This window comes from Pan troglodytes, chromosome 5, assembly GCF_028858775.2.
Source record: "Pan troglodytes isolate AG18354 chromosome 5, NHGRI_mPanTro3-v2.0_pri, whole genome shotgun sequence".
NCBI lineage: Eukaryota > Metazoa > Chordata > Mammalia > Primates > Hominidae > Pan > Pan troglodytes.
The window spans coordinates 121,694,445-121,722,080 of record NC_072403.2 but is presented as its reverse complement, the minus strand read 5'-3'; the positions used below and the strand labels follow the sequence as shown (position 1 = coordinate 121,722,080).

The 27,636-nt window shown below is 38.1% G+C and overlaps 1 protein-coding gene across 3 annotated transcripts in view; it reads right to left on the bottom strand.

Moving 5' to 3' along the window:
• The window catches only part of FIG4 (FIG4 phosphoinositide 5-phosphatase), a 134,860-nt gene that overhangs the window by 18,422 nt on the left and 88,802 nt on the right, over nucleotides 1-27,636 (bottom strand). For all 3 annotated transcript variants that reach the window (NM_001114624.2, XM_063811944.1, XM_016954680.3), the window contains 6 exons: nucleotides 21,717-21,775; nucleotides 20,299-20,446; nucleotides 16,987-17,070; nucleotides 15,093-15,288; nucleotides 14,000-14,082; nucleotides 9,980-10,066 (listed from right to left, as the gene is read on the bottom strand). In NM_001114624.2, coding sequence (NP_001108096.1) covers nucleotides 9,980-10,066; nucleotides 14,000-14,082; nucleotides 15,093-15,288; nucleotides 16,987-17,070; nucleotides 20,299-20,446; nucleotides 21,717-21,775 — 657 coding nt within the window. The remainder of the gene's footprint in view (nucleotides 1-9,979; nucleotides 10,067-13,999; nucleotides 14,083-15,092; nucleotides 15,289-16,986; nucleotides 17,071-20,298; nucleotides 20,447-21,716; nucleotides 21,776-27,636) is intronic.

Genomic DNA, 27,636 nt, shown 5'->3' with positions numbered 1-27,636 from the left:
GACACAGGGAGGGCCTGTTGGGGGTTGGGGGACTAGGGGAGGGATAGCATTAAGAGAAATACCTAATGTAGATGATGGGTTGATGGGTGCAGCAAACCACCATGGCACATGTATACCTATGTAACAAACCTATGCATTCTGTACATGTATCCCAGAACTTAAAAGTATAATTAAAAAAAAAAAAAAAGTAACCTGAATGAACTACTGTCCCTCTCCAGGACTCCTTATAAAATCAGAGGATGGAATCAGATGATCCCTAATCATCTTCCAGTTCTCAGATTTCATAGTCTTAATACACTACACAAGCACATGCACACACACACACACTCGTGTGTGCACACATGTGTGCACATTATGGGGCATCCTGAAAATGCCATCTTGCACCTCTCCACACAAGTCTGATTATCCCTTTGTATCTTTAGAAGTCATTATAGAGCGGCTTTGGGAATAAATAAGTATGTGAATAATTCAGATTACACCGATTGAGTTTCTTATTATGGGTCTGCAGGGAAACATGTCCAAGGTTCCAGATAAACAAAAATAAAATTAAAGGTTGAACAATAAACCTAATAAACAATAAACTAAATTAAATCACCTACATGATTTATAAACAAACCAGTAACTGATTCTGTTATAGCATGACAAAGTCTAAGAAGAGTTAAAACTGTTTAAAACAAGTAAAAGCAAAATCTTTAGGCCAATGGGAATAATAATGAACAGATAAGCTGTGCAAAACAAAGTTACTGGGCCTAAGAAACTTCAATATAATTTTATGTAGAGCTGTCAAAAAGACATCTAAAATTACATTTTTTATTTTTTTCTATCTGTTAAACATTTACTGAAGCTTCTGAGATTATCAGAACGATTTTCCTAGCTCTATTCTATTATCAAAAATAAATGTATTTGAGCACACTAACTCTATTAAATGTACTTTTGTATTTTCAAGTCACATAATAAATGAGCTACCAATTTAGTTATTTATATTTTGAAATAAGCCTAAAAGTTTTATTGTAAAAAAAACTAATACATTTCTCTGATATACAATGCTTAAAAAGCATGAATTCATTTTATTTTGACATTAATACATTTTTAACATAAAGAGTAAAACAAAATCGTTAAGAAAGTCAAGATGGTCTCAATTACTTTTCTGAATAAGGACAGGATACATTTTATTCAGACATTTCAGGATTTAATTAGGATTTTGGTGACATCACACATACGGAATAGAAACTGCAACCCTTTAGTAATGGATGTAAAACCATCTTATAAAGAGTTTTTTGCAAGTTAACAGAAAGTGGGTTTGAGAGGCAAGATTTTTAAGAATATAAAAATTTCTACTCTTTCCAAGTAAGATCAAACCACAATAGTTTTCTAAAATCATAGGATTCTAAAAGTAAGTTAAATATAAAAACAAAGCAAATCCTCTTTTAGAGCTTCATGTATTTGGAAACAATAGGCAAATGCAAATCAGGAAATCATGGTTCTTCTCCAGTTATGTTGATTAAGGGACTTCAAGAGCTAATTGCCTATGGGAGGAAATTCTCTCATTAAGAGCTTCAGACATTTGGTAGCAGTAGGGAATCTAAAAATCAGAAAACCATGGTCCCTTGTAGCCTGTCCTTCTAACACAATGTGTAACTCAACTAATAAGGACAGGAGTAGTTTGTCAGTTGGGAATATCAAGGGATTCTGCTCAGAACTCTGAGCTGCTACACCTAAAACTGAAAATAAACCATAGTAAAGTAAAAACTTACAAATATTTATCATTTGCCTTGCCATTTGCTCCAATTTGTTAACCCTTGCATCTCTCCCTCACAATTACTGCATAAAATTCCTAAAAGAGGTAAAATTGTTGAATGCCAAATATTCCTCATTCATAATTTAATGTTATTAGTATCACGGTACGGACTGGGGATACAAAGACAGATGGGCCTTGCTCTCAAGAACTCAAAGTCTCTTTATATTAGTTTTAGATTAACAATACCACATAGTGGGTTCCATTTACAAGGACTTTCTGTTCCCATAAAATTGGGAGGGATAGCAGAAAGATGTTTATAAAATATGAGCAGATCTTTAATTATGAAAATAGAATGCAATTGATTTCCAGAGTATGATTTCTCAAATTTCTTCATAAGACCCTAAGGAAAATAAGTAATAATATTAAAATACTTAACGTGGAAAATTGCTTATATAATACTAAAAGATTTGTTGGTAAATTTTAAACACAATTTGGACTTAATGAAGTTTGTACTTTTTAAGGTTCTGAGTAACATGCAAAGGGCAGTGTGACTATATTTAAATATAAAATTGAAATGTGTTTTCTTGTATTTCAGCCAAAAGTTTATCTTAACTGAAAAGACTTCTAGTATATGCTCAGAGAAGACAAGGGCTATAAATACATCATACCTGGACACTCATCTTCATTGTACAAAAGGAATGGTTGTCAGGAAGCCACGGTGACACAGCACAAGGCTCAATAATCACTCCATCTGCCCCAAATCCTCCCACTCACCTTCCATACACAAAACTGATGATAATTTGGTAAACTAACAAAATAATAAAGGTTAAACCACTAAAAAATGTGGTTCTTGTATACAGAGCAAGGAAAACCAATGAGTAATACCCCTCATATGACCACATCAGATATCCAAATCTGCTCCCCCAGATTAACCTGCTTGCTCATGTAAAAGGTAAGAGTGTCTTATGAGACAAAAATACATTAAAAACCATAAAGTCTTCATCTCTATCAGTCATTAAAGAATGTTTTCCCTTTAATCTGACAAGAATCCATAGAAAATGTTTAAACCACATATAAATAATCTATTTAACTTGGGCCCCTTTAGTTTAGAGAAAGTTAAAGAAATTTAACTTGCGATAGTTTGCTGAGAATGATGGTTTCCAGCTTCATCCATGTCCCTACAAAGGACATGAACTATCAAACACAGCATGTTCTCACTCATAGGTGGGAACTGAACAACGAGAACACTTGGACACAGGAAGGGGAACATCACACACTGGGGACTGCTGTGGGGTGGGGGGAGGGGGGAAGGATAGCATTAGGAGATATACCTAATGTAAATGATGAGTTAATGGGTGCAGCACACCAACATGGCACATGTATACATATGTAACAAACCTGCACGTTGTGCACATGTACCCTAGAACTTAAAGTATAATAAAAAAAAAAGAAAAAAGAAATTTAACTTACTTGCTTTTTAAATCAAGAGCCGAGAAAACCCAAATTATTGAATCTCTCTAATCTAAAACCACTTGAGGCCCAGACATATCATCTTAGGTTTCCCATTATTGTCTGAAACTCACCACCTTAGCCCCCAAACTTGCCCTTGTTGTATATTTGCTATCCTGGCAACTTGCCACTATAGCTGGTCAACCAAGCTATAAAACCCCTGGCCTCTCAAATATTCCTGAAACCCAATCCACTAACAAGTTTTGAGAAGACTTACAGATTCTACCTTTGTAAAAGAATACCCCATCTCTATTTCAACTGCCAATAGCAGACTCCAATCACTTTCTTGTCCTGATGTTTCCAACAGATATGTTGTTTATCGCCCGCCCTGCCTCTAATCCACTCTCCACACTATTTCCAGAGTGACCTTTCCAAAACGCAAATGTAAGCCTATTGCTCCCCTGATTAGAACAGAGCTTTTAGGATAAAGGCAATACTCTCTCCCTTAGCATCTCTTCCTGATCTTGTTTCTACCTGTCCCTTGGATTAAACACACAGAATTATGTATGGTTTTCCAAAAGTGGTGCAACAGGACCATCTCCCCATGTGAAGGGGGTACCTAAGCTCTGACATGAGCCCATGAAAGCTCTCGTTCGTGGTATGCTTTGTACTCACCAAAATAAAACGGGCAATATGTTAAATTGTAAAAAAAAAAAAAAAAAAAAAAAAAAAAAGGCTTTTTCATTTTGACTTTCAGCTGGGAGCTTCTTACTATTTTCTTCCCTCACATGCTTATCCCAGCTCCCAATTCACTGGAAATAATGGAAGCCTATTTTCCAAGGCCTGCATTTATTTTATCCACTATGGATGTATCACAGAAACCACTTACTCCTCTTCTCTTTTTCTAATTATCCCCAACAGGAGTCATTCACATGTCTTTCATTCATTCAACAAACAAAAAGTGCCTAGATGCCAGGAACAGAGCTAAGTTTTCTAATTCTTGTGGATCCAGAAGAGATGCATTCATATAAATCCAAACGGTGAAGTCACTCACAGTAAGAAATACATGTTGCATGGCAAACTGGTACACACATGCTAAACTTTTGCACAGAAACACAAGTTTCATGAAACAAGACTTATTCATAATATGTGCCTTGTGGTCATACTTTATATTGTATTCAGTTCAGTGCTATTTCATTTCACTGCATAGGCCTACTAAATTAATTTCACAACTAATTTTCAGAATTGTCCGAAAAACACTGACCTAGAATATGTATGGCAGGAACTTGTGTTTGGGAGTAATTACTGTATTTTTTTAGAGCTATAAATACCCTGGAGGGGATACAGAAAGGACAGTGAGGGGGAAAGAAGAAAAGCGAAAGGAAGGCAAAAATAAACAGGGAGGGGAGAAAGAGTAATTAGAAATAGAAAAGATATCTGGAAAAAGTCAGAGATGGGTAGAGGAAAAGAGAAAAGAAAGTAAATGTCAGGACAAAAGAGGAAGAAAGCCTATCTTGGTAATTTCTGGAGTGAGAGGAGAGGTCACATCCCAGTTTCCTTGGGCTGAGGAGCTCTTATCACTTATTATCTCCGCCTGTGGAGGGAATTAGCTGATTAATCATTGATCACTGCCTCCAAGCTGTTCTAATCCTTAAATGTTTGAAGACTGTATTCCAGGTGTTTGGAAAAGATAACAAGAATTATCCATTAAGGCAGAAATACTTATTCAGCTTGCTGCACAGAGACCACAGCAGTATCTACAAAGTTCCAGATGAAATCAATGGAGGTGGGAGGTCCTGGGTGTGACTTGTATGTGAAGAATGTGTTACTGAAAATTAACATCATGAAAAGTAAATGAAGTTGAGTTAATCGTGGCCATTGTGTCATGCCCATCTCATCAGTGTGAAGAAGTGCTCTAATTCTGTGTAACAGCATGCTCTGATCTGTAAAACACTTCCCCTGGTAGAAGCCCACACCGAAGGGCATTCACCCAGTCTTGAATGAATACCACTTTTTATGAGAGATTCTTAGGGGATAAATGCGACCGTATGGTCCTAAAACTGTAAGCGCACTTATTATTATTTTTTTTTTGAGATGGATTCTCGCTCTGTAGCCCAGGCTGGAGTGCAGTGTCAAAATCTCGGCTCACTGGAACCTCCACCTCCTGGGTTCAAGCAATTCTCCAGCCTCAGCCTCCCGAGTAGCTGGGATTATAGGCGCCTGCCACCATGCCCGGCTAATTTTTGTATTTTTAGTAGAGATGGGGGTTTCATCATACTGGTCAGGCTGGTCTCGAACTTCTAACCTCAGGTGATCCACCCTCCTCAGCCTCCCAAAGGGCTAGGATTACAGGTGTGAGCCACCACGCCTGGCCAAGCACACTAATTTACCCTGCATTACATGTCAGCTTATCCTGCGCTGGAAGAGTCCTAAAATACATGGTATTTATACAAACTGTATTATATTTTGAACCATTTCTTAGAGGTGATTTTTAAATGAGACATATTACTAGAATAGGTGAACCATAGAAAAGCAAGCACTAATGATATGTGTTCATGCCTTTTCAACCTACCACTGATTGGCTTAGTTAAAATCTCTCAAGAACTCGTAGGAGTGAAAACGAGAACGTGTTGGTCTTGCACGAATATAGTGAATCACTGCCTGGCCCCACAGCACCTGCCTGCCAGGCACAGCAAGTCCTGCCACTCCGGTCCTTCTCACCTGGCATTTGGTCACAGGTGCAGTAGAGGCAGACTAAAGGGGAAAAAATGCTAACAACTTGGTGTGCTTATTTTTTTTTTTTTCTCTCTCAGAAGGCAGCAGGGGAACAAAAAAACAGGAGGGGCAAAGGGTTTATAAGGAAAAAAACACAATAGAGAAAGAACTAAAAAGTGTTCAAGGATGCCCCCTTGAAAACCAGTGGGACATGGACGGAGCATTCCAGGGATGCTCATGGGGCCTCAGCCAGGCCCTGATGGTCATGGGTGTGATGGGGGATGAGAGTCAGTGCATTTCAGTAAATATTTACTGAGCACTCAATTTAAGTTACTGTTCTAGAGACACAAAGATGGGTTGCCCTCTAAAAATGTATAACCTTGTAAGATTATAATAATATCAGCAACACTGTTCCAGTGGTGGCTAAACAACCTCCATGCCATGTTACCAAATCAGTCAAGCAAAGTATGCTTGCCCAGGAAACTTAAGTGTGTCTACATTAGGGACAGTATGCTAGGTACTGAGGAAAGAATAAAGGTATGTTCTCCTTAAGTATTTTTTAAAACTCAAGATCAACAGAGCAGAAATATTAGAATTTCTGAATATTTCTGAATATAGAGGTGTCTAAAAATCCAGGTCATGTCAGATGCCCAAAATGAGGTCTGTTAATGCTAATAATCCAGCATTGCTACCCCAGTGATTGGAAAGCAGCTGGCAACAACGGGCATTGATAGCTTAGTGATGGAGATCATGGGCTCTGGAGCCATCCTGTGTGGGTTTAAATCCTGGTTCCTCTACTTGCTAGCTGTATGACCTTGGGCAAGTTACATAACTTCTCTGTGCCTCAGTTTCCCCATCTGTAAAATGGAGATGATAATAAGATCTACTTTATAGGGTTATTGTGAGAACTTAGAACAGGCTATGGTACACAGAACAGTGCCCATCACACAGTGTGTTCAGTCAATGTTGGCTGATGCCCTTTCTCCCTGATCACCACCCCTACACTCAGGGAGTGGTTATGACTCACAGGGAGGTGTCCCACTCACACAAACTACAGCTTAGGGTGCCTGGGCTGACAGTACAGACATTGACCAGTTTGGGGTTTAACATCCACTTCTAAGCAAAGTCCTGCAAGACCGTGGTTGAAAGTGTCCAGCTGCCCATTCATGTCTCTGCACGCTCATTTCAAGAGCCCCTGTTCCACTGGCTTCTTGCCAATTATTTACTGTCAATATTTTTTACATTTGGTGTTATAAATATCTCATATTTAGAAAAGAAAAAAATGGTTTCTTCATGATTTCAAGAAAAACTGAGTAAGATTATGAACTATCCAGAGATGGGTAGATGCATATGTGTATGAACTTGAACTTATTATGACTCTTAAATATACTAGAAAATAAAACATAGCAAGAGGAGAATTTCAAGAATCCCATATAAATGTAATTTCTCTTGGTTTGGGCATAGCTTTAGAAATCTAAAAATGAATAGTCGACATTTTAAGAACCTGACTACAGTTTCAATTTAAAGCATGTCCCTGTGCACACGTGCGTGCACACACACACCCCCCAAAAACACCAAAAACATTCTTGGGCAGTTGCCATGACAACGTAATGCTGAGCTACCAAGCTCTTTGTTATCTTGCTGAAGATGCTGTGTAAAAACACCATTATGACAGATTCTTTACTAATTAAGTGGAAAAGGTTAAAGAATTCTAGATCCACGTGGTTTTCATCTGTGCTAGGACTCACAGGCAAATACTAAATATTTTAAGAAAAAGAATGCGCAAGTAGTAACTGTAAGATCAATTACAGATCAAATCAGAAATAATGTTGAGAAAACAGGGGGGAAATGTTTTGTTTTTATTTTGTATGCTATGTTCATTTCATCATCTCCTCCTAAGTTGTATCATATTATTTTAGTGGAATAATCACTTTGTATAATACAATTTGGTTAATAGAGTCTCTTATTTTACTAGCACATTTAAATAGTTTCCTTCCTTGGCCATATCTATTTCAATTCATTTGAGAGCCCATAGTTCCATATGCTAAATAGTTATAACAAAACAAAGTGGTCTCTAAATTAATAGGGGCTTATATGCCAAACAAAAAAAAAGAGGAAAAAAAGAAAAAATAGTGTTGGGGAGAGAAAGAAGGATAAACAGCATTTTTGAAGGCTGTGATAAAATATGGTCTGGGGTTCTTTCCACTTCTCTGATTAGCCATCTCTGTTTCCCTTGTAGGTTTTTCTATGTCTCTGTCTCAGCCATTAGACCCAGATCCCTGCCAAGATCAGCTGCAGACTGTTCTCACTGTAGTCTCACTTCCTAGGTAGTCTTATCCTTAACTTATCCTTGACTTTCATTATTACTCATGAGCATTTACATCCCCAACCCAGGTTCTCTTCTGAGTTCCAGATTGGTTGATCCAACTGTCTCCTAAACTTCTCCACTTTGATGCTACATTAAAGGCAAACCAGGTCCTCTTGCAGTGCTCCTAACCTCAGTGAATGGCAGCTTTAAATGGTCCTAACACAGACATATTCAATACCTATATGTTGAATGAGTAGGCAAATGAATGCATGAATCAATCAAAACTGTTACACAAACCAAAAAACCTAAGGGTCATCCTTAATAACACCCTCTTGTTCCCCACTCTCTGAGTCAGGATCCAAGTTCTGTCCATTTCACCACTTAAGATTATTTTCCAGATCCATCCCATTCTCAAAATCCTCACAGTCACTACTCTCTAAAAGGCTTTTGCTGTATTACTGTAATAGTAATTACTATGAGCCATTACTAATAGTAATTACTGTGAGCCATCAATTAAGAACCTGCAGATGTGAGACACAGAGAAGTTAGGCAATCAATACCTATTCAAATAAACAATTAATTGATCAAACTGATAAAATTGATCAAGAAAAAGGAAGAGAACATTTACTAAATGTCAAGTGTATGCCAGACACTGATCTAGATGCCTCACATATACTACCTCACTGAATTTCCACAGTGACTCATTTTTTTTTTTTTTTTTTTTGGAGACGGAGTCTCACTCTGTCACCCAAGCTGGAGTGCAGTGGTGCAATCTCGGTTCACTGCAACCTCCACCTCCCGAGTTCAAACAATTCTCCTGTCTCCACCTCCTGAGTATCTGGAATTACAGGCACGCACCACCATGCCCGGCTAATTTTTGTATTTTAAGTGGCCACCGGGTTTCATGATGTTGGCCAGGCTGGTCTCGAACTCCTGACCTCAGGTGATCCACCCATCTCAACTTCTCAAAGTGCTAGGATTACAGGCGTGAGCTACCATGCCCCGCCCACAGTGACCCATTTTATGGAAGCAACTCAACTGAGCATATGGCATCAGGGAGCCTCTTCTGGTCACAACCCTTTGCTTTGTTAGGTCCCAACAAGCAGGCAATAATGATGAATATGAAGAGGATGATGATGGTGATCACAACTATTTCAGAACGTATTCTAGACACTACTCTAAGCACTTTGTGTACATTATTTCATTTGAGTCTCATCACTGTCCTACAAAGTAGGTGCTATTATTCCCTTTTGCAGATGAGGAAACTCGACAACACAGCAGTTAAGTCATTTGCTCAAGGTAAAAAACTGGGAAGTAGTATGATTTGAACATAGTTCCATTTATTTAAGATTTCACAAAACACCTGTTTAACTTACAGCAAGTTATTAGAACTGATGGGGATATACAGCTAGAAGAGACAAATCGATCCATATCCTCAAAGGTCTTGTATTAAACTTGAGCATGTCTCCAGGATCAGAGCTGTTTCACCATCCCACTTCTACCCAGTGGAGGGCAGAGTTCATGGTTGGAAGCCTCCAACAATGCCAAACCCACCTCCAAAGATGCATTTCAGGACCATTAGGGCTGCCAACCTCTTCCCTATCCCTCAGAGACCCAGTTTTCCTCAAGTAAGGTACCACAAGGAGACACTTTGGTGCTTATACTAATTTGGTGACAAGAGTGAATCTTTTTCTTAAAAAGTCTTTAAAGAAAGCCCTATGAGTGGCATGAATACAAAGATTTCTTTAAAGATCTAATCTAGTACTTACAGTTTTATAACTCCATCTGAGCACCTAGAACAGGGCTGCTGGCTATTCTTGTCTTGTTTATGTTGACTCTGCCCCAGCTGAACAAATCTACAAATTACAATGGATAAGAGTCAGCTAAAGAAGGGAGTACTTGCAATTAATTCAGTAGATCACACAAAATGGTGTAAGCTTTCAAATTTCAGTAGTATGCTTATTTCAGAAAAACACCTAAGAGTACTGTATGTAACATAAGACTTTGCCTGATTTTAAAGTGGGCTTGTTAAAAGTAGGAAAAGGGATTCTACTTAAAATGTAAGTCATAACCATGGATAAAAGAATGAAATCAAATGTGCATGCCATTGAACTTCTATTAATTTAAACATGGTGCAGAACTTGAACAGAAATGTTCCTGAAGCCAGGAAGATGATCTTGCAGAGCCTCACACATCTAAGGGTGACAAATATCTAATGCGTGGAATGCAGGAAGCATGGGGGGAAGCATGCAGGATGGTGCTGGCAGTGAGACAAGTGACATGGAAAGGGCAGGATCAGGCTGGGGATCCACCTCCTGAAGCAGGGACACTGCTAAGAGCCGGCCACAGACTAGGTTTCCTCTGGACCACAAGAATCCCCCCACCAAGTACTCTAGCCACTTCAAAGAGGAACACTTTCAACCAAGGATGGGGAGACCCATTGATGAGCACAACGGCCATAGGACCTCTTCTGAAAGGTCTTGAACAGCACTTCTCAGACTTGAACAGCACTAAGGCAGGCTTTGAGCTAAGAGCCAGAGGAAATGGCCTGGGCCAGCTCAGCAGGCAGAGAGGATACCCAGCAGCTTTCTGGAGTGCATATCTGCTGGAAGCCTGCTTGGACTGCATGGATCTGTCTTTCCTTCAAGGATACGGTTTTGTAGTTTTGTTCTAATTTGCCCATGGGAGGTTACAGGGCAGGACTGAAGAACTGATTTCCAGGCCACGCGCAGTGGCTCATGCCTGTAATCCCAGCACTTTGGGAGGCCGAGGCAGGCGGATCATGAGGTCAGGAGATCGAGACCATCCTGGCTAACACGGTGAAACCCCATCTCTACTAAAAATACAAAAAATTAGCTGGGCATGGTGGTATGCACCTGTAGTCCCAGCTACTCAGGAGGCTGAGGCAGGAGAATTGCTTGAACCCATGAGGCTGAGGTTGCAGTGAGCCGAGATCACGCCACTGCACTCCAGCCTGGGTGACAGAGAGAGACTGTCTCAAAAAAAAAAAAAAAAAAAAAAAAAAGACTGAAACCAAAAGAACTGATTTCCTTTCCATTTTTTTAACTACTTAAAAGTATTTTCTTTGAAGACTATGGAAAAGTTTACAATTTGTTTTTCATTAGCTTTTTTAAAGGTCAAGAAAGTGTTACAGAAACTACCAATTATTGTATCATTAGAGTGCTAAAGAAAAACTTTCAAACAGCTTACTTTTATCCAACTTTATATCTTCAGCAAGTAAAAAATGTTGATCCATTTTTTGGGAAGAATGCTACATAGTACTGATTATTTGTACAGAACTTTAAACTTCTTAAATCAGGTGTACAATCACTGCCAGAGTTTTCTAAAAACTGGCAAATGTATGAAGCTTTGAGGAAGTAAGTAGAAAGCTTTCAGGTCTGGTAAAATAGCAAACCAAAGATACTAGAAAAGGTGAGGGAAAAGGAAGACATAGACAGCGGGGCTCAGCAATTAGAATAAAACTACAAAACCGAGAAATCCTTAGGAGTCCAAAGGTGGGCAAGGCCTAAGGTAGGAAAAACAGGCAGAAGAATGGGAAGCTGGAAGACAGGCTGCGGAAACCACTTCTAGCTGTGCGACTTCCCTTCTCCACAGTGTTCTGTGATAGGCCAGGTGGGAGCTGTTACATGCAAGCCAGGCTAGGTCACTGTCTACTATGTGCACAAACATAGCCAGCCAACTGAGTGCAGAAACGGGGTGGCAGGGGCACCTGCCAATTCAGCGCAGAACTACCTGGGCTCTAGCCCTGCCTTGAAACTCTCCCCTTTGGATCAGAGGAGGCACTAAGAAAGCTCCAGAGCCTAGTTGAGCCAAAAGTGGGTGCCAATCAGTCCCTGAACATCCCTTGGTCACCCTCTGGCACAGTTACCCCACAGATACTGATGGAGGGAGGATTCCTCTGCCTACTGCAATGCCCATGGCAGATGGAGAGGGGAGATATTCCAGGGCAGGCAAGGCAGTAGGGGCAGTGTGCCCACAGGAAGGGGTACTCACAGGGAAAGAATGGTCAGCCCCCTGTTTCTCCCCTTCCCCCAAGGTCTGCATCATAAGCAGAGGCAGCTGATTATGATCAAGAGAACAAAAAGGAGGGAACAGCCTAAAATCCCACGGTACCCAGAAACACAGGATATGACTCCTGGATAAGGCACTAAATGGCTCTACTTGCTGCGCTATTAGCCCATAAAAGGGGATAATATCTTTTTAATCTACTACAGAATTGCCTAAAGAACAAACAAAACAGTGTAAACTGTTATACAATGAAAGGAGGTATTATCTTCAGAATATCAAACACAGAATTTTATTCTAGGACATGGGTTCCTCCCTCCCCTGAAGTAACCCCTTCAATCCTTGGCACATACACTCATTCCCTCTGCAATAAACAAAGTCATATTACTCAGTCAGTAACTTCAGATAATTCATTCTTCAGGCCACATGGTTTGTAAAGGCCCACTTCAACTACTACAGAGTTTGGCTACAGAGTTCTGGCAGCCATGATGAATAAGTACTGTGTGTTTGTGTGTCAGAGTAAGGAGGGTGTGGCTGTGCTCTGATGACTAAATTGGCTTCCAGTCAATGACGCATATTCAAAAAAGTGCAAGTTACAGGAGCTGCTTTGGCAGTCAGGAAATGCTGTGCATTTTATATTTTATATATTATAGAGTAGTTTTTATTAATTGAAATGAAAAGCTGACAATATCTAATTCAATGGATTCTGTAAATGAAATGCCCTCATTTAAAAATAACTGAAGATCAGTGCTCATTTTATATTATACAATTTACATTTTACAGACACATTTACAAATTTGTATAAGTGGAACTGTATTCATATGCAATAATCAAGTCTTCTAAATCCATGTATTAAGCTGAGGAGGTGTTTGCAATGTTCTCATCAGGTTCGTGGGGATTTCTGAGTGAAGGATTCTTTTAAGAATCTGCTAAATCTATCTTCTCAAAAGGACACACATACACACGAAATTATGCACATGATTTCAGGGAATGCCTTATGGGTATCCCCTCCTTTCAACTAGATTTGCCTAATAAAGGCCTATAACATTGTGAATTAGCACCCTATTATTACTGTTTTCTTTTTCCTCCTCAGTCACCACTCCCACCAGCATCCAGGACCTAAAGTGATGCAAGGTGCTCATTTGTCAATATCCCAGATTTATTTTGTGAGAAGGGACTTTGATCTTGAGGATTTAGAAATGCAGGAATGTACTGGTACTTTGGTTTGTAGTTTACATATGAGCAGTGCAGATACCTGCATGCATCATAAATTTTTATCATTGAGGGGCAGAGTCTCAGGCATTTAGCACTTTAACTCTGTATATAAATCAATGTTTCAGAATTTGACCGCCTCAATGCTGAAACTGCATTTTAAGTGGAATTCATTTTCTTCTGTATTGTTGACTATTTTCATTTCTTAAAAGTTATATTAGGCTGGACGCAGTGGCTCACACCTGTAATCTTAGCACTTTGGGAGGCTGAGGTGGGCGGATTGCCTGAGCTCAGGAGTTTGAGGCTAGCCTGGGCAACACAGTGAAACCCCATCTCTACTAAAATATAAAAAATTAGCCAGGCATAGTGGCGTGCACCTGCAATCCCAGCTACTCAGGAGCCGAGATCATACCACTGCACTCCAGCCTGGGCAACAGAGCAAGACTCTTGTCTCCAAAAAAAAAAAAAAAAAAAAAAAAGGTATAGTAGTTAGAAGTTACTGTAATTATAAATATTCATTTTTCTTTAATATCTACATGAAAGTATCTCACCTTGAATAAATGGAGAAATCTTCTTCTGAGAGGCCATCTGAGAGGTTAATTCCATATAGCTCCTTCATGGGTTGGACCACATTCTGGGGTTTAAAAAAAAAAAAAAGAAGAACCAGGAAGAATTTTTAGACATATAGCATATCAATAATTTCCCAAAAAAAATGAAACTGTGAATTTTTCCACAAAAGCAATCACAGTGCTTCTTTAATCTGTTCATTAAACTTCTTAGTTGACGGTTTTAAAAAATTTTGATTTCCATTTCTGCTAAAAATAGTTTATTCTAGGATTTTAAAAAGCTGTTAAATAATTACTAGGTGTTTTTGTATAATGCAGGAGTTGGCAACCTTATCCTGTAAAAGGCCAGATAGCAAATATTTTAAACTTTTTTGGGTTATGCTGTCTCTGTTGCAAATACTCAGCTCTGCTGTTATAGTGCAAACAGAGTCACATACAATGAGTAAACAAACAGGCATGGCTGGATTCCAGTGTAATTTTATTTACAAAAAAAGGCATCAGGCTGGATTTGGCCAATACGTCATAGTTTGCCAACTTCTGGAACATGGATTCAGCTCTTGTATTAACACATTTTTATTTGCCTTATCTATTTCTAAATGAGTTTTGGATATTTCTAGAAATCAAATTTCCCCAAAGCTAGAGTTGGTCCTTTTGTTGCTTATTTCTATTTGTTTCCCCCAATCTATCAGTAATATTGAATTGAACAGGATGAATTTCCCATTGCAGCCATTCAAAGATTGTGAAGGCCACGTCTAAATCCTGTGATCCAACAATGTGCCCAGTAAGAGAATAAATGGACCTCAAGTGGATGGGCTGATCAAAGAGGGCCAGAATTCACTTGAAAATTCCGAAAGGATCAGAAATTCACCATTACACATGCGAGCAAAAACACCAATTTTATTTTGAAATGAAATAAAATCATGTAAATGCTAAATGTATTCATCTTATGCAGTGCCTCAAACACAACAGTGAGATAATGTGACATTTTCTTGCTCTCAGCCTTTTAACTGAAAGCGGAGTTGTAAAGATCATTTTCCAGGGCTTCAGGCTGGATGCCACAGGCTTCCCTCCCCCGCACCTCGGTCACTTTGGCACTGTCTCCTGCATCAGTCATCTTCACGGGAGTGGAGCGCTGAGACACAGAGCCCTCTTCTTCCCGATCAGTCCCAGAGTCATCCTCAGAGCTGCTGGACACAGCCTCCTCGCTGGGGGGCGGCGGGGCGCTGGCTGCCGTTTTCCGCTGTAATACAGCTTCTTCTCTATTGCTTTTGTTTCTTTTAAAAGAATAATATGGAAGTGAAGCATCTTTAAACTAACCCTCAACACCCACTGTCTATCACTCTGTCCCAAAGCCTTAGGCCTAGTGAAGCATAAGAAAATGACTGTGACACTAGTTTCTGGATTCAGGTTGTGCTACAGGGAAAAGGTTCATATTTCTCCATGTCCATGCACTGACCTTATATGAATATAAGCCCTGTTATAAATTCAAAAAATAAATGAAAATTACTTGCAGAGCGTGAAAAAATCTTCTCACCACTTGGTTACCATGCCTTCCTTTGGTAACTGATATCAATATTCTCAAAACTTACCCTACAATTATAGAAGACTGTATGTTTGGGATATTATTAAAATTAGCTGTAACTCATAAAAGGTCCAAGAAAAAGTGGGTAGCCAAACCTATGTATATTTCTCTCCCTCCTATAAATTTTTTATCAATCATGGTGTATCCAGATAATGAACAACTGATGAACATAAACTACATTTTAAATTTTATTGTGTTATTAGTAAACAAGTGTATTTGCTGAACATTCCCTTTAATAGTAGGGAACAGAAGGGGGGAAAACCCTACACTTATAAAAGTATTTACTTTCATTTTAATGCCAAATTGGAAGAGTAGTAAGAATGCTGTTTTTTAAATTCAGAAAACCATTTATAGTAATACTTTTTGCTTTATGAAAAATGTTTAATATTTCACTCTTTAAAAAATTCTCTATAAGGAGCTAAAAATACCATAATATTTTGAAATGTTCTAGGAAAGGAAAATGCAATTTTATGTGACCATGAGTTAGATATTGCAGAAAACAAGCAGTCTCTGACCTTTTGCAACTAAAAATTAAAGTTGGTAACGTTTCTGTGACACACACTAATATAGCTTGTCATTTACTTATTTGTTCTGGGAATTCCCTGAATTCCAAACTCCTGAAGACCTTCCTTCTTTTAAACTCCTCATAGCATCTGGTCAGGGCTTAACATGAGCTATTTAAAGGCTACATATAAAAGCCACAGAAATAGTGTTTCTGGAAAATATCAATATATGTCCCATTGGATAAATCACACATAGCTAGAATACAATTAAGATTCCATACAATTAGGACTCTGTATCTGCAGTCTGGCTGGGGTATGTGGCCAGAGTCTAGAAGAAATCTGTCACTGAGACTAGGCAGGTCAGTGGAAGGGAAAGAGGTTCTCATGCCAGGAAACAATACATTTCACTCCAGTCTCTTAAGCATGAAGATGCAAACACAGTATATCTTCTTCTTTACTGGACTGAATAAAATAATAGTCTCCCCCCAAATAATGTTATAGCAATGCACAGAAAAATCTATTAAGTTCCGTAACAGGGTATATTTGCTTTTATGTTACTGAGGATGCCAACAAAATAAATATAATAAATACAAATTTTTACTTAACTATTTCATGTTGGGAAACAGAGAATGCTGAGTTATTTATAAGACATCATATCTGTCACCTGCCTTTATGTCATCTGTTATATTCCCAATTTAAAACAATAAAATGCACTGTATTGCTGAAACTCCCATAAATTCTACTTTCAGTATTGAACACCTTAGTGATCCCAGTGTTACTAATAAACTATATATGACCTGAAGTTATTAGTTTTTGGTGGAAATCATATTGCAAGTACTATTCTTTAACACAAATCTTTAAAGTTTCGTTCTATACACAAATCTTACCCCAATACTGATTTTCCAGTTTCATCTGGTTTACGCACAGTAAATGGACTTGGATCAATTCCAACGGTCTTAGGCATAAAGTCACTAAAGAAAGGTGAAAACACAATTACATATGAATTACTGTCCATCCAGATGATATTGGCTTCCATCTCAGTTCACACTCTTACAATATTCCTTCTTAACTCTAGGAGTTACATATTATATATTCTAAGCCAACTGCTCAGGGACATAAAACCATGAATTAACAGTACTAGATAATTTCAGTGTTATCAGTCTTAATTGTGAATTCTCTATGATCACGAGGCCCAGTAGGGACATAAAACCATGAATTAACAGCACTAGATAATTTCAATGTTATCAGTCTTAATTGTGAATTCTCTATGATCACGAGGCCCAATAGGGACATAAAACCATGAATTAACAGCACTAGATAATTTCAATGTTATCAGTCTTAATTGTGAATTCTCTATGATCATGAGGCCCAGTAGTTTTGAATTTAAGTATCATCTACTATAACAGTGTTGACATCTGAACTTCTGCTAAGACGTATACCACCTGGTTAATCTGGTTATATATCATGATTAGTTCTCAGGTAAAATTTAAATTCCTAAAGGCCAATGACAAAACACTAAGCTGTTCAGTTTCATGGACAACATTTTTAAGCTATACCACCTAAGGAGGTAGACATAATGATCAAAAACACAGTGGTATGAACTGAAATATCAACATCTACCTCATTAGGCTGAGGTTAATTCATTAAAATACTGCCGGAACACTTTAAATAGACACTCTTTTAATTTACCACTTACTGAGATAAGCTAAAGCTTCCACATTATGCAAAGGCCACCTCACCATTACTGCTGAAGCCAGACCAGATTCCACAGTAGATGCCAAAAACGCCAGTTCCAGGATTTCTGATGGATAAGACTCCTGGCTTCTGGCAAGGACACTGCTCCAAGCGTGTGACTGAATATCACATTATTTGAAGGAAAAGAAAGTAATCTTGATTCTGGCCTAAAATAGCTATTTTAACATTTGAAAATGTTTCAAAGATGTAACTGGCTTAAATTCTTTTCTTTTTGAACATTCACAATTGATCCTTTTCATTTGCACATTCCATGTTTGTGAGACTGCTTGCTCACTAAGGTGTATCTGTAACCCCCAAATCAATCCTCGTGGTACTTTCACAGTCACTGCAGACATGTGCATGTACAGAGTGGTGAAAACTTTGAATCCCTTGCTTATGTTCTCAGCTGAGGCTGAACAAGGGGTACTCTGCTTCTTAATTTCTGCTCTCCTATCATAAAGGAGTGTCTTTTTCACAGTCTATTTGACACCATGTTTTTCACATTTCTGGTGCCTTTTTTGGTGATCTTGCTATTTAAGATGGTCCCCACACATAGTGCTGAAGCTGTTTAGTGTTACTAAGCACAAGAAAGCTTGGATGCACCTGACAGAGAAAACATGTGTGTTAGATAAGCTTCATTCAGGCATGAGCTATAGTGCTGTTGGCCATGAGTGTTATGTTAATAAATCAACAATATACAGATGCTCCTCAGCTTAGAATGGGGGTTACATCCTGACAAACCCATAGTAACTTGAATATGTATTTAGTACACCTAACCTACTGTACATCATAGCTTTGTGTAGCCTACCTTAAAAGTGCTCAGAACATTTACATTAGCTTATGGTTGTGCAAAGTTATCTAACACAAAGCCTGTTTTATAGTAAAGTTATTATAAAGAATTTTGAATCAAAATTCAAAATTTGAAGAACAGTTTCTAGCTAATGCATGTAACTTTTGCACCATCGTAAAGCTGAAAAATCGTAAGTTGAATCATTATAAGGCAGGGACTGATTGTATATTAACTACGTTTCTGTCTTTAAACAAAAACATACACAAAACTAGGTTATGTATTGATTGGTTGACAAATATGATGTGACCAGAGGCTCTCAGGAACCTAATCCTGTATTTCCCTTAGAAGCAATGGTCCAGTATTTACTAATTCAGTGTTTGCAATGACTTTATAGAACACAGCTACCACAAACACAATTAACTACAGTAAGTCCTCACTTAACGTCATTGATAGGTTCTTGGAAACTATGACTTCAAGTGAAACAATGTGCAGCAGGTCCTTAAATAATGTTGTTTTTTCCGACATCATTTCATTTAAAGTCAGTTTCCAAGAAGCTGTCAAAGATGTGAAGTGAGGGTTTATATGTATATAAACACATATACCTAATGTCATTTATCTTTTGCTAAGTTGAAAACTTCTACAAATGACAAAGGTCTCATAGTTAAAACTGCTAAACCTTAACAAGTTTACTTGAAAAATCAAGCAAGTAAGAATTTCAAACTGTTCCTAACTATCTGAAACTGAAGCAAAATGTAGAGTGATTTCTAGGAAACAAAACCACAGAATATGTTTCTATGTACCACACAAAGTATAAGCATATAAATACCACATCTGAAGAAAATGTGAAATATAAAAAATTAAATTTTAGTATAAAATATAACAAGTAATTTTCTTTGCTCGATTTTCTTATTCTGGTCCCAGCGTTTTTCCTAAAGGGTCCCATCAAATTCTAAGAGATACAGAAAATGAAATGTGTCTGAAGGTGAGAGACTAGGATGGAGAGAGAATGGAAACCATGCCACATAAGTTATGGAAGAACAAATGAAGGATATTTACCCTGAAAAAATGAATATTGCTTCCTCAAATATCTTGAGGCAAAAGAGAAACTAGATTTGTCCTATGACTAATAATAATAGTAATAATAATAGCTACCATTTATTAATCACCTGCCTGTACCAGGCACTACAAAGGCACTTGCGGGGCATGTGTGTGTGGGGGAGAGAGAGAGAAGAGAGACAGAGAAAGACAGATTAAGAAAATAATGCTCAGGTAAGTTGGATAATTTTCCCAAGGTCACACAGGAAGTGGCTGAACTAAGATTCACATCCTAGCCTTTCTAGTACCAAAGATGATGCTTTTCCCACTAATTTATGTCAACTCTCAATTTCTATGTTCAGTGAAAAAACTGAGTTTATTCCAAATGGCAAACTAGGACTAATAGGAGGCAGATTTCAACCTATCAAAGGGGAGAAATCAACTCCAACTGTCAATAGAACAATAGAAGGGGCTGCCTCTTGAAGTAGTGGGCTCCCCATCACAGGAGGTATTCAAAGGTGGACTACCCACCTGACAGAAGGCCTACAGAATAGATTTCTGGTAAAGACAGACATATATATACAAACTAGGAAAACTACAGTTCTCAAATACTTATGGTATCAGAATACACACAACATACCGTGCTGAGCTTGTCATAGCCAAGCAAAAGGTATCATCAAAGCTGCTCAACTCATATGGCCGAAAGAACTCATTGTGGATATCAATCTCTTCTTCATATTTGTGGAATTTCTTCACTATCAACTTCTTTAAGTTCGCAGCACAGATAACTAAGAGAGATACTGCATGTTACTTTAAAAGTCTGAGATTATATCAAGCAAACATTTCCATAATATTAACTGTGTTCACAGACAGCACTGTGATAAGCTCTGTGGGGGATACGGCCCTGACCGAGGGTAAGCTCCTGCCTCCAACACTTACACAGTTAGAAAGGAGATGAGATAGATGCATAGAAAATACAATGCAAAGCTGAGTTCAACAAGCTCTAAGGAGCCAGGAGGGCCTCAGGAAGTCCAATGGGAGCAGGGAGTTATTTAGAGGAGGCTCTTTAAATTCCTTTTTGCTCTTAAATAAATGCCCTTTGTGTTTTAGCTAAAAATTGTACAGCTTTTTCCCTAAGTTTCCCTTTATATTTCAAATTCTGTTAATAGCCACTGTTAGTTAAAACCCTTTCCTTTCTCCCAGAACAACTAAACCTTTTCAGCAATATGAGTAATGATTTTGCCCAGAATTTCAAGTTACAAATACCTTCCAAAATGAATTTATAACTTAATAAGAACCAAAAATACTTTGTAATCTTACTTTCTGGCCTTCCCCACCCAAAGTTGGGATGCTGAAGCATGACTAGATGGAGTCCTCAACTGGAGCATTCCAGATTCGCAGATCTTGCTAGGAACCCTTTACCAAATGGAAAATGAGCTTGCTCAAGGTCAGGGGAGTTAGTAACAAAGCCAGAACTAAGCTTTATTTAAAATTTGGCAATTATTTAAATTTGGAAACATCATTCTAATGTATTATACACTTGAAGGTATTCCTTTAATATAGAATGTTTCCTGCCCCTCTGACAAATTAATGACATTTAATTTAAATGTGACTAAAATGTACTTTTATACATGCATCTGTACCTTTTTTCACTGCTTATTAGCACAGGAAAAAAGTTTTAAGTTCTCCTTGTGAATGGGTCCTTACTTCCTCCGCATTCTCCCAAAACATGTAGAAATATAAACTGTACTAGTTTAAAGTGATGAGCCGATATATCATATTTTACTGACTAAATATTTGACAGACACATAATAATTGTAAGACACAATACAAGGTATTGGCCTACATAGATAAAAAGAAGTATAATATAATTCCTGCCCTTTAAAAAGCTAAGAGATGTTATAATATCCTATCTATTAAAGCAGCAACATAATACTGAACAGCCATTCATTTGTTTCTAATAAAATACTATGTGCAAAGGATTTAATGCTTCAAGTTCATTAAGGTATAATTCCAAAATATGTTAGTGTAAAAACTAACACACAAACAGTTACCTACCTTCATCATAGGGCAATGGTAAATGCTTTATCACCTCTGGAGTCCACCAGTAAGTATAACTATAAAATAAAAATTTAAAAAAAAAGATGAACCAAATGTAAATGTTGGTTTTCTAAAATTTACTGGATAAAATAATTTATATGGTCTATAGTAACATGTTCCTACTTCAAAGTTAATATTTTTCTTTTTAAAACATGTTTGCAAAGCTTTTGACACAGTAGGTCTTCAACATGGTAATTCCCTTCCCAACTGCTTTCTTCCTTCAACTATGTTGCAGATCTACAAAAATGCCATGAATACACCTGAGAGTCAAGATGCTCTGATATTATTTACTTTTAGCTAAAAAGGATTAGAAGGTAATAAGCTGACTCTATGAACTGCTGTTAACTTCTCCCAGGGACTGTGCCTACAGTGACTTACTCTGCCACCAGGTGAGTAGTGGGACCTTGACCCAAGTCCTACAACCAGGATTCCCTTGCGTGTAGTTATCTGATAGTTAGAATCTACTCTGCTGTATAGTACACACCTGTGTGTATAGTTAAAACAGTTAAGCAAAATCATTAAGGAACGAATTAGACAGTCCTAATGAACAAGTTCCCTTAGAAAGCAGTATAGACCGTTATTCTTTAACTGTAAATATGTGCTACTTGATTACAGAAGCTAGTCAGAGTAAGAGTAAAGAATGTCACCTGTCTGGATTTCTGCTAGAAGGCTCGTCTGCTATAAGCAAAGAATCTGAAAGAATCCTAAGTGGCCTTCTCTCTGAACACCTAATTTAATTCTCAATCAAATTCTAATGAAATGAATATTTAGAGGAAAAGGATATATGTCAAAGTTCATGAGAGCTAGGGAGGAGAAGAATTTTTTAAAAATCAGATTTCTAAAGATTAAAAAAAAGAGCCTATAGCCAAAAATTGCTAAAAAGAGATTTTAATATAAATGAAAGGCTTTCTAAAAATATAAAGCTGAAATTACAATCTTGAATAATCCTGATTATGAAGCAACGGGAAAGTATCCAAATGAAACTGGCAACATAGGGAACTCTCCTAGAGATGGCAAGCAGAATACACAACCACTAATGATGAAAAAAGGAATATGAAGCCTAATGAATTGTGTGGGGCAAATCACTGTTCTAACAGGAAAGGTTCCTAAAGTTTTGTTTTAGACTGAAGTTATGCTTTACAGCAGTGCTACTCAAAATTCAATGTGCATGTAAATCACTTTGGGATCTTGTTAAAAGGCAGATGATTCAGTAGGTGGGGCCTGAGATTCTGCCTCTATGACAAACTCCTGAGCAAAACCAAAGGGGCAGATCCTCCAACCCCTTTTCAATAACAAGGCTTTGAATATGAAAAGAACAGAGCAAGGATAAGGCTCTTGCTTGTGAAGAATTCACTCAGTCATTCCACATTTATTAAGCACCTGCTATGTGTCAGACACTGCTCTATGTGTTGAAAGTGCCAAGCTGAAAGCAATGACAGAGAAAGTAGAGCTACTTAATTCCAGTACTGTTTCTATCCTCCCTAGCCGTAACAAGTTTCGCACCTGAAAGAAAAAACACAAGAGGGAACTGTGTACAACCCAGAAGACAGAAGGAGGCGCTAGAGCGTCTCTACAAGAGGCTAGTGTCCCGGTGTAGCTGAGATCTATAATCTTTAAGGAACAGTGAAACATGGAGCTGATACTGGAAATGGGCCAATGCAGTCTTTAATTTTTACATTTAGCAGAATTTATTTATTTATTTACTTTTTTCAACTTTCATTAAGTTCAGGGGTACATGTGCGGAACGTGCAGGTTTGTTACATAGGTAAATGTGTGCCATAGTGGTTTGCTGCACAGATCATCCCATCACCTAGGTATTAAGCCCAGCATCCATTAGCTATTCATATTGATGCTCTCCCTTCCACCCTCACCACCGCAGGCCCTGGTGTGTGTTGTTCTCTCCCACCATGTGTCCATGTGTTCTCATCATTCAGCTCCCACTTCTAAGTGAGAACATGCGGTGTTTAGTTTTCTGTTCCTGCATTAGTTTGCTGAGGATAACAGGAGTCTTGATGCTCAGCAGTGAGAGGGTGACAGATTCCAAAAACCAGACATCAACAAGTGATGTAAGTGATGTTGATCCCAGCAACATAACAGAATCAAATATGAGATCGAGATGTGTTGTAAGTGACCTAAAAAGATGGCCAATGCATTCTCTGAATTCACATCTATTCACAAAAACAAGCCACACCAAGCTAATATCATTTCCTTTCCTAATAGGAAAATCAGACTGTCAGATCAGGGGAATGAAAAAGACATGGACTAATTGTTTAAGAGGGGTGTATGCATGTGTGTATGCATGCATCTGAGTAAATCTAATTCTGTGATGATCTAACACTGGCAGACGAGTAAAGTAGAGAAGTTATCAGTATATGAGAAATTCCCTAAAGAATGTTGCTTACAATCAGCTTGCTTAGGAAGAAGAAGTAGACATTACTAAAAATGTGTTTTAACTCAGAATTCTTGTGGTAAGCAAAAATGAAAAGATAATCACGTATTCATGATTTAAGACCAGGCCATAAACTTTTAAAAAATATTACTAAATTGTATTTCCCTTACAATATGTAGCAATTTAACAACACTTTTAAAAGATTCCAAGTCTTTTGGGTGAGTCTCAGAAGCAAAGAAATATCTGCCTTGGGGAAGATAAGCTAAAATGGATGGAGGATAAGAGCATCTAAGATGACTAAGCCCAAGATAGGGGAATCTTTACCACCTCCACTACCAGGTACATTTATCCAGAGGAATAACAATGCACTGGGTCAGAAACCTGCTTTGGGACCAGGGATCAGAAAACAGGAGATTGCAAGTTAGTGTCACTCCCTTCTTTGCATACAAAAGAGCTAGTAAGTCGGATTCTCTTTTCTTTTTCAGTTCCTAGTATTATTAAGAGTTCTCGGTTCCACAGGAAGGTTAGGGAAAATTTTTACACTGTCTAATTTTCCTAGCTAACTTGGGAGCCCCCTGAAACATTCATGAATGTCAGCAGAGCAATCAATATTTGTGAACAAGACAGAGAAATATGGGCAGGGCAATAGTATAGTTAAGTGAAATTACAGCTGTTTAAATGATTACAATCAAAGGCACTAAACAATGTTATGTGGAAGGAGTTGTCTGTGGGTAGAAATCAATGGGTTCTGCCATTTACCCTACTGTACTCAACATTTTTCATCAAGTACTTGAATTAGGATCAAGATGGTCAACTGATTAAATCTGAAGAAACTATAAAGCTAGAAGTATTCATTAAAGGTACACATTTCAATACTTTTTTTGGAAGTAGGCAAAGCATATACGAACATGACAAGAATGGTACAGATGTGGCAGAGCGGCAGCGGCACATGTTAAAAAGACTTAGGAGTTCTAACAGACAGGAAGCTTAGAGAGTGCACACTGTGATGGCAACACTGAGGATGGCTGGTGTGACCTTATGCTTATCAATGAAAACACAGCATCCAGGACAAAGGGAGTGATGGTCCCAGTGGTCTCAGAACAGCTAGCACAAATCAGACCAAATGCTGACCATTATTGGACCCAGATCTGGGGGCCACAGTTTAAGAAGAACATTGACCTCAACTGGAATATACACAGAGGAGAGTGTTGTTCCGAATGCTGGAGGGCCTTGAAACCACAGCATATGAGGAACAGCTGAAGAAACTGGGGCTATTTAACCAGTAGAAGAAGAGATTTTGAAAGTGTATGAACTCAACTTCAAATATTTAAAAGATTATCAAGTGGATGAGGAAATCTTGTTTTTAAGGTCTTTAACTAGGATTAATAGGTAAGATTACAGAGAAGCAGATCTCAGCATGACATGAGGAAGAATTGTGTAAGTGAACTGTTCCAAAACAACCGCCTCTTTAACAGTTGACAAACAAGAGCTTGTCAAGCATAGGCCAGATTACCTCTCTCTCTCCCTAGGGAAACAGAAAGGGAACTCACATATCAGACAGGGGGCAGGCCAAGAAATCTCCCAACTCTAGGAGTCAATGAAATAATTAATGCTTAATACCTAAAAACATCTTGGTGACATTCTAAACACCAGTTCATTAGATGGAATCTTAGATGATTGTATGCCATATTAATCAAATTCAGAACAAAGCTTCAATTAGTGGTTTCAGGCAGATCAGTCAATGTAAGATTTTGTGTCATCGAAGTACTTATCTCAAGAGGACCTTGTTCCAATGAACCCTAGGTAGAGTTAAGTTTATTCCCTCTTCCCTTATTGTGCAAGAAAAGTATTATTTCATGGCATAGATATGCCACGCCATTATCTATACCATTCCTGTATCATTGATAAACACAATATAAGATACAGCATGCCACAAACTTCAAAACACTCATGAATAAATAATAAAGTCTTTATTAATATTACATTAATAAGTCACATTATCTAAGTTTCCAGACTTTATGGGCATCCCGTATGATCTTTAATAAATGTTAAAAACTAGGGAATGTTATCTCCTTAAAGAATAGTAACAGGTCAGGTGCAGTGGCTCACACCTGTAATCCCGGCAATTTGGGAGCCAAAATGGGCAGACTGCTTGAGCCCAGGAGTTGGAGGCCAGCCTGGGCAACATGACAAAACCCAGTCTCTACCAAAAATACAAAAATTAGCTGGGTGTGGTGGTGTCCACCTGTGGTCCTAGCTACTTGGAAGGCTAAGGTGAAAAGATGGCTTGAGCCCTGGGAGGCAGAGGCTGCAGTGAGCCGAGATCACGCCACTGCACTCCAGCCTAGGTGACAGAGCCAGACTCTGACTCAAAAACAAAGACAGTAACAATACTAACACCTATTGTATTTGCTAGGTGCTAACCATTTATATGATCTCATCTGATTCTCAGAGAAAGCTGTAAGTTAGGTACTATTATTGTCTCTATTTTAATGATGTGGAAACAGAATGAGACCAGTTAAGTGACTTGCCCAAGGTCACCCAGGTATTAACTGGAGGCAGGCTTTCCAGAGCCTGGCTACTTCAGTACAGGGTTTATTCTGTGTCAGACCCAGTATTAAGTACTTTCCATATATTTTCCCATTTAAGCCTCAATGACCCTGTGAGGTATGTATAGTCATCTCCATTTTATAGGTGAGAAAATGAGGTTGAGAGGTTAATGGGTCGCAGGCCACATACACTTGCAGAAATTCCAACTCAGCTCTACGTGAGCCTGAGCTCTGTGCTCTTGTCCTGTTGCTGCCTCTGGGTAAACTGTTCATTTCTTTTGAGAACTGTAATGCTGCTTTAACTGTCAGCAAAATAACCTGTACAGGTGGGTGACACTAGAAAGTTTTTTTAAAAACCCACTGAAATTTATCTTACAGTATTTATAAAAATTGTTTATGCACAGTATCAATTCCCTCTTCCCCTGACACCAAAAAATGGTTTTCAGAATTTTGACATTCTAGAGGAAAAACAAACAAACAGAAAAAGGAGAGCTAAATCAACTGAGTAAGCCATATTATCTACTTTGATACAATTTTATTTTCAGTGGTAGGCTTAGAGCTGATTCTCACTGAATCATCTCACTGAATAATCTTAGCCAAGACATTATCTCTGCACCTCAATTTCCTTTTTTAGAAAATGGGGATGTAATACCAGCTTCCTTTTATTCCCACATATAAACTCCCAAACCACCTGCCTTTGTTATGTAACTCAAGGTGAGCAAGGGGTTTAAATTATGCTTTTAATACATAGCTAATTTCTGCAGTGGAAAATTGAGTTATGGCTGTTCCCAAGCTGTATCTAAATAGTTTCAATACTTTAAAGTAATACAAAATTTCAGAAAATCAACCATATTTACCTATGGTTAACTGCCATCAATAAATATAAATATAGGTATTTATATCCATCTCTCAACAAATAAAGTTTCAAATTTTTTGTCAG